Here is a 13,905-nt window from a genome sequence, read left to right as displayed (position 1 = left end):
AATTCTATATTGTAATCTTTCTTGGCGAAGGGATAGAGTTTGAATCAAGCTGGTTTTAACATCTAATTAGCCAGACTGTAATAGTATTAACTAAATCTCTACTGATTTTTTAAAATGGTTATTCTTTTGTAATTCAGTATCTTACTTGCTTCTCTTCCTTGAAAACTTTAAGGCCTAGAAACAGGATCTTATATAAATATGTTTTCTGAAAAGTACATTCTACTTTTGTCTGTGAAGGGGTTTCTAAACACTGAACAACCTTTTTCTTCGTTGTGCTACTATATACATCAGACATTGGAGATCATTAGTTTCAGGTAGATGGTAGTGTAAATAATGTGTAGAGTTGGCCTGAAAGTCAGGATGACCTGAGCAAGTTACTTAAAACCTCTAAAACTAGAAAATTCCAGAGAAGGTTCCCATCTGCTTTGGTAGAGAACATTCCTCACTGGGAGCTCCTATACTGATGAAAACACAGCACTGGTCCCCGAAAAATTCCTTGGGAGTCCTAGGAAACTGATTCCATTGTATTCTTCAGGACCACAAGGAATTCTTTTACAAGCAACTTTAAATGTTTTAAATATACAAGTCCGGGATTTTACAACATGTGGAAAAGCAAGATAAAAGCCAGAAACTTAAAAAGATAAAGTTGTTTATCTGTTGGTTTAGAGGAAACTAGGATAACATAGTTGAGGAAATGGTTATATGGCAAAAGAAAAATAACTTTAAAAAAAAAACCAAAAAATAATAGAAGACAAGATAGTGGCTTTTCTGTTATGATAAAGAATTGTGCTATTATTGGAAAAGAAGAACCATTTTGGAAATTGAGTTTAGAATAAGATGGCACAAAACTGTAAAGTTTTTTTAGTTGTGTTAAGGCAACTCTATGTCCTAGTAGTTAAGTTCTGTAAAAGTAACCTGTGGTGGAAAATTTTTGTGTCATTTATGAAAAGACATGGAAATGAAGGTTTCTTTGTAGCTTATTAAATATTTAGGACTGAAAAGTTGAGTAGTCTGCCCCTGACCCAAGATTTTTTTTTCTTTGCGTACCATAGATTGATCTTCTGGCTTATCACTAAAATTTTGACTACAATTTATTATTATTATTATTATTTTGTTTGTTTTTTGCTTTTTGGAGGGCAATTGGGGTTAAGTGACTTGCTCAAGGTCACATGGCTAGTTTTTGTGTTAAGTGTCTGAGGATGGATTTGAACTCAGGTCCTCCTGACCTCCAGGGCTGGTGCTCTATTCATTGTGCCAACTAGCTGCACCTCTTACTATTATTATTGCATTTAGAAGGCACTTAAATATTTGTCTTTGAGCGTTTTCACAAGCATTACTTTTTTTGTGTTGGTAAATAGTGTGAGTGCTAGTTAATAAAAAGTTACAACTTATTGAAAGTGAGTATTTCATACTCTTCATTTTAGAGTTCATCTAAATTACAAGTTAGATATTGGCATTTAATTTTTTGGGGTCATAATCCTTACCCTGGAAAGTTTAACCTTTGGACAAATTGATATGCAAGAGCATGCCTTTAATAAGGAAGTCACATGTAGGGTGACATTAATTCAGCCCAGTGTAGTACCCTCTCAAAAGCAGTGCATTAATAAATCAAGTTTGAGAACTTTGGGGATACCCTTATTACATAAGGAAGCATTGATGGCAAGGCCTGACTTTAAAATGTAATGAATGGAAAAGGGCAGTTGCTAACTGAGGTTCAGCTAGTTCTATAGGGTCTACCATTATGAAAAATCTATAGCATTATTCCCAACTAATCAGATTAACCCATGGCAGCTATCTGCCCCTCTGTACACAGTACAACCCCTGGGAAAGTACAAATTGCCCTGGTTTACATCTGCTTCTCTTTTTGTACTGTATTTCGTACTATCTCTGCGTGTGACTTGTAAAACTGGAAACCTGTAATTTGTACCAGAGATGCTATTTTTATTTGTGTGTCTACATATTATATTGACTTATTAACTTTCTTTCTGTGTAGGAACTTAGCGATTTGGCCCGTGATCCTCCAGCACAGTGTTCTGCAGGTCCAGTTGGGGATGATAGTAAGTGCCTTCTAAAACTTTACCATTTAATTTGAAAATAGTATATACATTTTTTTAGATGATAACAAAAGTTTTTCTTTTTCTAGTGTTTCATTGGCAAGCCACAATTATGGGACCTGTGAGTATTGTGAACCTTTTTAAATGATGATTTTAATTGAAAATTCAATATTGACCTGGTTAGAATTTTAAATTTTACTAGACCTCTTTGCTTAATTAGGTGTGGTAGTCATAAAAGTTTGTTTTTAAACAATAACAATATTGTTGTTGTAATTGAAGGAAATATCTTGTCATTTAAAGACTCAGTCACAAGTCTTAAATTCCATATTTGTGACCCATCTTGTTGTTAAGGTGTGGCACTTGCATGAAATGACAAAGACTTCCTTGAGCTCTGTCCAGATGATCTTTATAGCTGTTGTTCAAAGCATTCTCATAGACTTTCCTGGTTATTTCTATGACAAATTATTTAAATAATTCTGAACTAACAGTGAGTCAGGCATTATTCAAAGGTGTTATTCTATTTAATTACAATTCATGATCATTAAATTAAGTGTGTAGTGGTGAATCAGCTATGTTGACATTTAACTACATAATTTGTATTAGTAGCTTTACAGAAATGTAAAATATTTTTTAGGTAAACAGTATGAGAAATAGTAAACTATTTTTTAATCCAGCCAAGATTATGATTAATTGTATTATCTGAATTACCATGTCATATAGGTTAAACACTTAAAAGAATTGTCAGATAGTTCAGTAAACCACGCTCAAATTATGCTGAATGTAGCAATTTTTGAATCGGAAGGTATTTCAGGATTTTGTGGTGTCTTTATTTGAACAGTGATTTTTCTGTATTAAGGGATTAGTGTTTCAGTAGTTTTGGATTTTGAAGTAAGTGAAGTAAGTGGTGGTTTTCATATATTTATTCAAATGATGCTATACTTTACTGTGTAAATGGTAGCCATGTTTACAATTCCCATTTAGAAGTGTCAGGGGTTAGGAAAGTTTGGTAAGGAAAATTAAAGTGAAACGAAAATGGAGCATCTTACAGAGTCAGAATCTTTATTTCGAGTACTTGAGCTACATGTCATTTTAGTCAAGAGTTATTTCTCCTACCCTTCTACGGTTTCCTACCCTTTTTTTTTTTTGAGTCAGACAATTATATAGTATTTACACTTTGGGGTAACAGAAAAAAATTAAGCTTTTAAGGTTGGTACATATTTGATGATTATTCCAAACCAATTTTCATAGATGTAGATGTAAGCCTGAATTTATTACAAACTTTTTTTTTTGGAGGGGGGGCTTATATAGGATAGTAGGATTTTTGGGTATGTGTGAAACTTAAAAGTAATTTAAAACTATATCTTGAGAATACTAAATGTTAAATTAACTTACAGGTTTTTTTGTATGAGAGACAAATTTTGTGAAATGCTAAAAGTAAAATTAATTTTAAATATTCTAGTAAAATTTACTCACCACAATGATTCTTATGTTCTCTTATCAACTTTCAAAGACTTAAAATTCTGTAAAGAGACACACTAAAATTATACTAGAGGTCATTTTATTTTAGATTTATAAGATTCTTGATTCTTTAGGTTCTTGTGCCTTATGTTCTTTATAAGAACCACTTGTTTATATAGATGCAGCATAGGAATAGTTGTTGAATAGTAATTTCTAGTCACCAGAAAGCTAACATTTTCATATTTAAGGCCTATCTTCTTTTTTTGGTTGAGTTTCAGAATTAAGTGGCATGAGATTTTTTTTAACGCATATAAACTATGTCAGTACTTTGCAAAAGGTAGAAAATGTCAAAAGAGGCATTTTCTTCCTTCTTTTAGTGGAATTAGAACTTTGTATTCCCAGCAACACTTACATGTTAATGATTTTAGGTGGGGAGGATGCTAATTGAAATTACTTCCCAAGCTTTTCAGAAAATGAGTACCACTATCTTAACATTTCCTCTAGGAATAAGTCAATTAATAGAAATTTTACTTTCTAAAATACAGCCACATCTTTTAGATTGATTTTGCTGCATCCAAAAGTTCAAGCGCCAACTTGAAGACAGTTCCCTAATAGACATAAGAAATACATAATTTTAAAAATGATTGGGGGGTGTGTGTGTGTATTTTAACAGAATATAATTTGCATTGACTGATGTCAAGGAATGGAAGCGTTATGGATAGATCAACACAAGGTGGACTGTATACCTATCTGTTTTTGTCCTGAAATATTTATCACATACTGATATTAATACTAGGGACTGTTTTGACTTTTTGTAGTAATATAATAGATGATTGATAAAATAGTATTGCCTGCAGTCAGCCTTTATTTGGGTAACTATTTTTAGTTAGCCATTGTTCTTTGTAGTCTTGTGTAGTTACCAGCTATACCTCGGGTACTAAACATACAAAAGTTTTTATTTTAAAAGGTTCTAATCTTCAGAATTTGCTTTCCACTTGGGAAGGGAGACACCTAGGGAACATGGTTAAATCATTTGTGAGGGTAGGGGGAAACATTTCTGGGCACAATCAGGAAAAGTCAGGAAGGAAGATGGTGGTTGAAGTGAATCTTGAGGAGAAGTAGATGTTTCAATAGAGAGGAATGAGGAAAAGGATGCATTCTGCATGTGGAACCTCCTAGCAACAGCTTAAAAGTAGGAAGTTGAGTTGTGTGCGTGGGGATCAGCTGGTGTCTATGTTTGGTAGACTGGGGCGTCGAGAGGAGTAATTGTAATAAGCCTGCAAAAAATAGGCTGGAGTCAGATTATGAAGAGCTTTATATACCAAACAGATTTGTACAGGATGGAACCAAAACTTCTTGTCATATTCAAACTTAAACTTTAGGAATGTCAATTTAGCTGCTGTGTAGAGGATGAGATTATTGAGAGATTGGATGCAGAGAGATAATTAATAGAGTGTTGCAGTGGTCTAGGCCAGAAATGTTGAGGGGCCTAGTCTAGGGCATGTGTGGTATATTAGAAATGGGGACATAGATACAAAGTAGGTTGTAGTAATGGAATTGGCCAGGATTAGCAATTGATGGAATATGAGGAGTAAATAAGGTGAAGAGTTCAGTTATGAACCTGAATGACTGGGAAAAATGGGTATACCCTTAATGGAAAAAAGAGATCAGGGGCTTTAAGGAGTTGGGTTTATGGGGGAAGAACATGAGTTTCCTTTCGTCTTTGTTGAGTTTGAAATACCTATGGAACATGCAGCTGGACAAATTATTATTGCTCTCAGGTCCGTTGACTTGAATGAAAAAATATAAAATAAGACTTAGGGAAGGTAGGGTGCAAGCAGAAGTGGAAGACTTTAAATGCCAAATTGAGAAGTTTGTATTTTATCCTAGATACAATAGGCCACTGAAGATTTGGGAGTGGGGGTGTATAAAAAGTAGATTAAAGAAGAGAGTGAGTAGTTCTAAGAGAGACTATTAGGAAACTCTTGAGGCATATGAGTCAAGAGATGAGGGCATGAACCATGCTGTGCTAGTGAAGAGTGGGATGATTGTTGTGGTTTTATTTTCAGTTCCAGATTTCCTCTTTCCACTCCCCTACTCATTGAGAAGGCAAGAAATATGATACCCATTCTCAGGCAAAATATATTTCCACATTAGCCATGTTGCCAAAAAAAAGAAAAGGTTCAGTAGTCACTCAGTCCATCGGTTCTCTAGCATTTTTAATCTTGAGATCCTTGAAATTGTTGTGGATCATTGTATGGATCAGAGTTGCTCATAGGGGTGGGAAGTCTCGAGCCTGCATGTGGCCTTCTAGGTCCTTTGGTGCAGCCTTTTGACTGAGTCCAAGTTTTACAAAACAAATAATTTTATTTAGGGGATTTGTTTTGTGAAGTTTGGATTCAGTCAAAGGGTATCCTTTGAAGACCTAGAGGGCCACATGTGCCCTTGAGGATACAGGTTCCCTACCCCTGCTAAGTCTTCATTGGTTGATTATTGTTAGTGTTCTGCTCAATTCGCTTTGTATTAGTTCATATAAGTCTTTCCAGGTTTTTCTTAAACCTAGGATGGAATATCATTGAGGGTAGTATGGATGTCGTTGAGGGTAGTAGTGCCAAAAGAGGGTTTACTCTTAAAAAAAAATTAATATTTTCCCCCTATTACCTATAAAGACAATTTTAACATGTATTTAGAACAAAATTTGAATTCTAAATTTTTTCCCTACCTCATCTCTCCCCTTCCTGAGACCGTAAGCAATTTAATGTAATGTGTAATCATCTAAAACATTTCCATATCAGTCATGTTGTGAAAGAAGAAACAGACCAGAAAGGGAGGGGGGAGCATGAAAAAAATAAAGTGAAAAATATGTATACTTTGATCTGCATTCAGGCTCTATCAGTTCTTTCTCTAGATGTGGATAGCATTTTTCATCATCACAAGTCCTTTGGAATTGTCTTGGATCATTGGATTGCAGAGAATAGCTAAGTCATTCACATTTGATCATTGTGCAATATTGCTGTTACTATGTACAATGTTCTGGTTCTGCTCACCTTTTAGTTCCTGCAAGTCTTTTCAGGTTTTTCTGAAATCACCCTGTATGTGATTTCATTTAAAGTAGTATTCCATTACAATCTATACCCCAGCTTGTTTGATTATTCCCTAATTAATGGGCTGTTAGTTCCAGTTCCAAAAAGTTGGTTTACTCTTTCTTAATGGATATGGGTTTCAGGGAAACATCAAAGATAACTCTAAGATTGGATACCTTGGTGATAAAGTATGGTGGTGCTGTCAAATGGGTAGGTTGGAAGAGTGATGTATTTTGGGCTCGTTGAATATGGGTTAGATGAATTTGTCCAGATGGCAGTTGGTCAAGTGGGAGTGGAGTTAGAAATCTGGACTGGATATCATCAGTAGATTTGAAAGTCATCTATAGAGAGATGATCATTGATCCCTCTGGGAGGTGATATCAACCAGGAGTAAAGAGAAGAGAGCTGAGGATGGCATTTTAGAAGATGCCAAGTGAGATGGGAGAAAGATTTTTTTTTTTAAGGACTGGTCATAGGAAAAAGGAATAGATTTAATTTATTCAATCCCACAAGCTATGCTAGGAACAGTGGAAGGAATTTGTAAGTATAGGCTAAATTTCCAGACACTAGAAAGGGATCTTAGTGAAGAATTAGAACTACAAGTGTTTGAATGGGTTCGTGTCTTGCCTTTTACTTAAAAGCTATACCATTGGCAAGTTAATTTTTCAGAGCTCCTGTTCCCTCATTTTCAAAATGGGAATAATAACCATTGCACCATATAATTCTCAAGGCTATTAGGAGGAGACACTTTACAAACCTTAAATTATTCTAAATATGAGTTGTTGTTATTAACATTATATAAAGAGAAATGAACTAGATGACTCAAGGTTCTTTCCACTCTGAAATTCTCTGATTGTATAAATGGAGTACACAGCTATTTAAACTTGAACAGATCACATCCTCATAGGCCTCTGTTTTTCTCATGCATGAAATAAGTCAGTCAGCTAGTTAGGCTAGGTGGCCTTTGAGGTTCCTACTAACTCGAGTAGGAGTCCTAAACTTTTTTTTTCTTTAGGCAGTCTGGTGAAGCCTATGAATCCTTCCTCTGAAACATATTTTTAAATGCATAAAATACGTAAGATTACAAAGGCAATATGTTGAAATATGTATGTATTTTCAGGCTCTTCAGGTTAAGGACCCCTCTTCTTAATCTGTGGTCCTGATATAATAATAAGCACATTGGGGGGTAGAGATAGGGCAGTGATCCAATAACTAGTCAGAAAACCCTTCTAGAAATCTTTCAGGACTTAGAAATGGGTTATTGGTTTGTCTGCTGTGGTCCCAAATGAACTTTATTCTCCTGGATTTTCATGTTTATAATTTCCTGTTCATTAACACAGTTTAATTTATTACCAAATCAGAGTTTTTCTTGCTTTGATGATAATTTCCATGTTAAAAATTAACTTTGAAATTTCCACTAAATCATCGCTTCAGTTATTTCTTTTAGGAATGAACACAAAAGGAATTCATAATCAAAATCCTATTAGGGATATTACTTTGACTTCTATTTGGTAGATAGATTGGAGAGTTAAGACACTAGGTCATGAATTCTTGTTGTTCCATATATTCAGTTGCCAAATCTTAACCTTTTCTGCCTCTACAACATGTGTTGTATCCAATTTTTTTTTTCTTTGCTCTAACTCAGACCATCAGCATCTCGCAGCACAGATCATGGTACTCCCCAATGTGATCAGTTCCAGTGGCTCCCTGGTGTCTCTAGTATCAAATATAAACTCTTATGTTTAGTTTTTAAAACCCTTTATGTCCTGACCCTAGTCTACCTTTCCAGTTTCTTTATACATTAATCGCCATCCTACATTTTGCGGTTTAGCTGAACTGGCTCTCTCTCTACTCCTTATGCCAGAGGCTTCAATGCCTTTGCTTTGGCCAGTCTGAGTGGATGTGGTGTTCTTCTGCTGCATAGAAAAACCCTCTTTTTAATGAAAAGCTCGGCTTACATGCACCTTTAAGTGAAGGCTTTTCTGATTCACTTCATCCAATAATGCCTTTTGTCTGCAGCTGCCTCATAGTTTGTGTTTTCTCTGTATGTGTTTATAGCTTGTCTCCCCCATTAGAGAGTAATTATACTCCTTGGGAGTAGGAATTGTTTCATTGTTATGTATCCCCAAGGCCTAGCAGAGTGCCTGGCACATAGTAGGCAGTTAATAAATACTTGTTACTTGACTGATCTAGAGACACCATTTAGCTGGTGAAGTAGTTCATACAAGATACCCTGAGGGCCTGAGCTAAAGTGGTAGTAGTAGTTTGAGTAGAAAGAAGGGTACAGACTACAAGATATGTTGTGGAGATAGAAATGACCACAAGATATAGGTGAGTGAGCATGATGAGTTGAATATGGTTCCTAGGATTTGAACCTCTGTGTCTAGAAAAAACGGCGGTACACTTAGCAGAGAAGGTAAAGATGGGCTTAAGGAGAAAGAAAACGAGTTCTTTTTTGTACATAAGGAGCTTGAGGTACCTGTGTGATCTGTGGGTAATGACTACAGGATTATCACTATATAACTGGAAAGGATCTCAGAAGCCATCTATTACAAACCTCATTTGAGAGATGGGGACTACCGAGGTGATGTGAATTTCACCCAGGTTATTCAAGGAGGGGCATCAGTTGTCTTTCCACTGTGCCAATATGTTCAGCAGGCAGTTGGAGATGTGGGACTGGAGCTGATGACCTGGGTTTTTTTTTTTAACCTAAGTATTTTATTGTTGATGATGATTTGTTCAATTGTGTCCTATTGTGTGTGACCCTTAGACTTCTGTCCTCTGGCTTTTCTTGGTAAACATACTGAAGTGGTTTGCCATGTCCTTCTCCAGTGTGTCCCCATTTTGCAGATGAGGAACTGAGGCAAATAGAGTTTAAGTGATTTGCCCAAGATTACACAGTCAGTAAGTGTTTGAGGCCAGCTTTGAATGTGAATCTTGATGATTTCCAAAATCAGTGCTCTATCCACTGTACCACCTAGGAACTGTACTGCCCTAGGAACCTAAATATAGCATTTTGCATTTATACTTAAATTTTTTCTTGGTTTCTGCCTGTTGTGGACTTTTTGCATCCTGATTCTTTTAAGCACAGTTAGCTATCTCTTTTTGTCTTTTTTTGGCTCTATCTTTGAGCAGACGCTTAGTGCCTTTCTGCTGTTGAAGATGGAAATTTGAAAAAACTTTGAACTTATGAGTTTTTTTGGAGGTGTTTTTGTCTTTGAGTAATTTTTTGTCTCATCTACCTATTAGTTTGAAAGGTCCTAAGAAGTCAAGAGAATTGTTATTTCATTTTTTTTATGCCTAGGGTGTTAAGAGAATGCCTTGGATTTAGTAAATGTTTGCCAAATTAAAGTTTGAAAAAGAACTCTTAAAACTAAACGGATAGAACCTTAATTTCCTCTGTCAAAGTAAAAAAGGATTCATTTCTTTCCTGGACTATCTGATTAAGGCTTTTATAAAAAATAGCTTGGGACAGAGAAATGCTTTATTATTTCTGTAACTTTTATTGGATAAAAAAGCTCAATTGCTTAGCTTCCTATAACTAAATGCAGTTCTGATGCATTCATAATTAAGTTCATAGATTTCCTCTTCTCTAGCTTTATTTACATTCTGCAAATAATATTTTACTTACATATTTTCCTCAGTATTTACCTTTTCTGTCCATTCCCTGATTTTTTTCTTGGTTATTGGTGTATATGTTTGTATGGAAGTTTAAAAAAAGTGATAGCAATTTTAAGATTGCTTTTCCATAGGAAAGAACAGTGAAAATCAGAGCCTGTTAGAACTAAGAGGCAACATTAGGGTTTAGTTTGGTTTGTTTAAAAACAAAACAACCTAAGTTTCAGATATGAAAATTTATCTCAAAAAACTTAAGTTGCTATTTCCAATATGTGGTCATCCTATTGAGGCTACTCTTATTCATTGATTGAAAACAACATTCTTTCTGCTTGGGATTGGAGTGGCCTTTAAGTAATTTCAATCCAAAGACTCACCTTTTGTTAAGAACTGGTTTATAGTTAATTAAATATTCTACATATTTGTTGTCTTAGCTTCCTTCCTGTGTATAGTGTTAGTATGGTATGCTTAACATGGAAAATGTACTTAATAATGTCTTTTTTAATACTGTAGAGCAGAGATGTCAAACTAGAAGCTTGTCTCATTTTGAAGGAACCAAATTAAAATGTAATTGGGAAGTGTTTAACAAAGTGAAAGTGATAAAACAGTGTTAATTTGTGATTTTTAGTATACAGCTGTAGGGATCTCTTTATTTGAATTTGACACCTGCTGTAGAGTACAGGATGTAGAATATTCTTGGAATAGAATAATTTTAGATGGAATAGTTACTTGGAATTTGACAAAACTAACTTGGATTTAATTGTGGTACTGCTTTGTAAAGTTGTTGACAATAGATAAAATTGTTCATTTTAAATTGGCATATTTAAATGATACCATGGACATTAAACAGATTTTTTTTTGACAGAATGACAGCCCATATCAAGGCGGTGTATTCTTTTTGACAATTCATTTCCCTACAGACTACCCCTTCAAACCACCTAAGGCAAGTATTTCTCAAAATTATTGACATATATGTCATATGTGATGTTTTACTTAGGAGGAAATACTTAGCACATGTCCTTCAAAAATACAATTTAATAACTTAGAGTTAAAGAATTCTAATCTCATCTCTTAAATTTTAAAAGCTTTGTTGTTTGTGACAATGAACAGCAACATCTTAATTATTTTTATAAACTCTTCAAACTAAGATTTTCAACTTTCTTTAGTAAGAAAAATATCGGTTATATAAAAGTTTACATTATAGTGAGTCTTGAATGAAACTGAAACATACATAGCCCCTAAGAATGACTTGACTTTATCAGAAATGATGATTACAGTACCATTGCAGCAATTCAGTCTAAAGACTAATGTATGTTATTGGTACAAATGCAAATATTTCCCTTTTTTTGGTGAATGCGTTATGGTACATCATTATGGTAGTTTTGGATGCAGTGTGTTAGTAGAATCCCAAAAGCATTCATCTTAAACTTTCTACCAATCCTGCCATACTAAAAATTCTCATATTACAATAATTAAGATTATTGGTCCCCAGAAGTAACATTCAACCTTTTAGCCATTGTTAATTTGTGAACACTAATTTTATTTTTACTTGACTGCAACATTATATGATTTAACTTTTTTTTGTTGCTTCAATATCTCAATGATTGAATTAGATGTCAGTGTTAAAAATGGACTAATTTTTAGGCTTATTTAAAATCTTTTTTTCTCTACTTAAATTGGTTCATGAAAAATTCCAAAAGATGTTGATTTGTTTCAAAAGCCTTGAAATATTTTGTTCTTTATTTTAGGTTGCATTTACAACAAGAATTTATCATCCAAACATTAACAGTAATGGCAGCATTTGTCTCGATATTCTAAGATCACAGTGGTCTCCTGCTTTAACTATTTCTAAAGGTAAAAAAAATGAAGTCTACGTAGCTCTTGATAGCACTTTTTCTCCCTCTTGGTTGATTGATTGATCTTACTCAGATATCTTAGTTTTTAAAAGTTATTTTTGGTTACTGCTTATTCTCATTTCCATTAATAGGTGAAATTTGTCGCTACTTTAGTGACCCCTTGTTATAAGTTTTCTTTGGGTGAGAAAAAAAATTTTTTTGGAGGGGGAATGCAGGGCAATTGGGGTTAAGTGACTTGCCCAAGGTCATAGGACTACTAAGTGTTAAGTGTCTGAGGCTGGATTTGAACTCGGGTCCTCCTGTGCCACCTAGCCATCCTGAAACTCAATTTTTTTTTTGAATCATCTGTCGTCCAAAGAAATATGTTCTAAAAGTTCTGTAGATTGTTCTCTACTCTTTTAAACAAAATACTCTACAATATTTTGATATTTCTTGTTACTTAGCATTCACAGCGAACGGATCTTGAGGTTTTGGCATTACCACATGTTGGTAAGGGGGGAAAAAAAGACTATTCTTTGTTTTAAAAAAAATTCTTATATTTAGTTTCTCTTCTATTAGCTAAATTTATTTAACTTCATTCCTGGAACCAGATATCTTAAGCATTTGATCCCAGGGTTTATTTAAACAACATATACCTAAGAACCTGTAAAACAATTGGATTTATTAAACTGAAAGCTTGAAAACTGCGTTATATACTAAGAAATTAAAGTTACACATAAATTTTATGCCAACTTACATCATACATCATAGATTTTAGTTCACTTCAACAAACAAGTGCCTGTGTGCAGAACTCTGTGCTTAGATACCTTGAGAGATAAAAGGCTTAAAAAAGAAACCATTGGGAACACCTCATACTTAATCGCAGATGTCCTCAGTGAGTGTGTAAATACCTTTCATAATGGTTTTCTATAGCTAGGATTCCTATGATTTTGGTATTTTTGGTCACATTTGTGAAGAAGGGAATAGAAGGAAGAATATCTTGGAATTTATCTTACGCACAGTATCTTTAGAGTTCACACGTTTCACTGTCCTTGACTGTAATAAAAGCTTCTAATGCACATCTTCATAGTTGTTTTCCATTTCTATTTTGTTCTTTCAGGTTCATTCTGAAATGTACCATAGTATTATTTTGACTTGTTAAAAAATTTCAGTCGTGTCTAATTCTTTTTCACTTTTGATGTTTTTTTTGCCAAAGATACTGGAGTGGTTTGCTGTTTCCTTCTCCAGGTCGCTTTACAGATGTGGAAACGGAGACAAACAGGGTTAAGTGACTTGCCCAGGGTCACATGGCTAGTAAGGGTCTTAGGCCAGATTTGAACTGAGGAAGGTTAGTCTTCCTTATTCCAGACCTGGTACTCTATTCACTGAGTCACCTCGCTGCCCACTTATCTAACTTAACTTGAGGTTTGAGGTCTTTGATCAAGCTTTTTGTAAACTTTTCCTTTCTGCTGTTCATTGCTGTTTGTAAGGTCAGTTTTGAACAAAATTTTCTATCACCCTTCTATTTTATGATCTAATGAATATTTATATTCTGAACTGGTGTTGTCCTTAGTTGTCATAGTTCTCTACTTGGCACGGAGATGGAGTATTAATGGCTGATGTGATTTCTAGGCAGTTTCACTCATTCTATAGCAACTGATTTGTATGGTTGATCATTTCCCAGTTTCAATAGCTCGTTTAAATCAGATTGGAGTGGACTTAATTGAATGCCATCGCTTATAGTTAATCTTCTATTTTGCTATCAGTTTTATTCTTTGCTTAAACAAATCCATGGTGTGACTTTTTACTCGATGCAGATCATAGTGAATGTTGTATAAAGAATCCAGATAGTTTCTCTTT

The 13,905-nt window shown here is 34.5% G+C and overlaps 1 protein-coding gene across 6 annotated transcripts in view; it reads left to right on the top strand.

The window, feature by feature from the left end:
• The window catches only part of UBE2D3 (ubiquitin conjugating enzyme E2 D3), a 47,544-nt gene that overhangs the window by 24,985 nt on the left and 8,654 nt on the right, over positions 1 to 13,905 (top strand). For 3 of the 6 annotated variants that reach the window (XM_069094528.1, XM_069094530.1, XM_069094532.1), the window contains exons 3-6: positions 1,994 to 2,057; positions 2,129 to 2,175; positions 11,076 to 11,153; positions 11,959 to 12,064. In XM_069094528.1, the coding sequence (XP_068950629.1) occupies positions 1,994 to 2,057; positions 2,129 to 2,175; positions 11,076 to 11,153; positions 11,959 to 12,064 (295 nt within the window). The remainder of the gene's footprint in view (positions 1 to 1,993; positions 2,058 to 2,128; positions 2,176 to 11,075; positions 11,154 to 11,958; positions 12,065 to 13,905) is intronic. The other 3 variants (XM_069094533.1, XM_069094539.1, XM_069094545.1) reach the window with 2 other exon arrangements.

The sequence above is a fragment of the Petaurus breviceps genome, unplaced genomic scaffold, assembly GCF_028583685.1.
Source record: "Petaurus breviceps papuanus isolate PSGF00001 unplaced genomic scaffold, PetGlider_PUasm1.0 126, whole genome shotgun sequence".
NCBI classification, from domain to species: Eukaryota; Metazoa; Chordata; class Mammalia; order Diprotodontia; family Petauridae; genus Petaurus; species Petaurus breviceps.
This window is presented reverse-complemented; position numbering and strand designations above follow the sequence as displayed.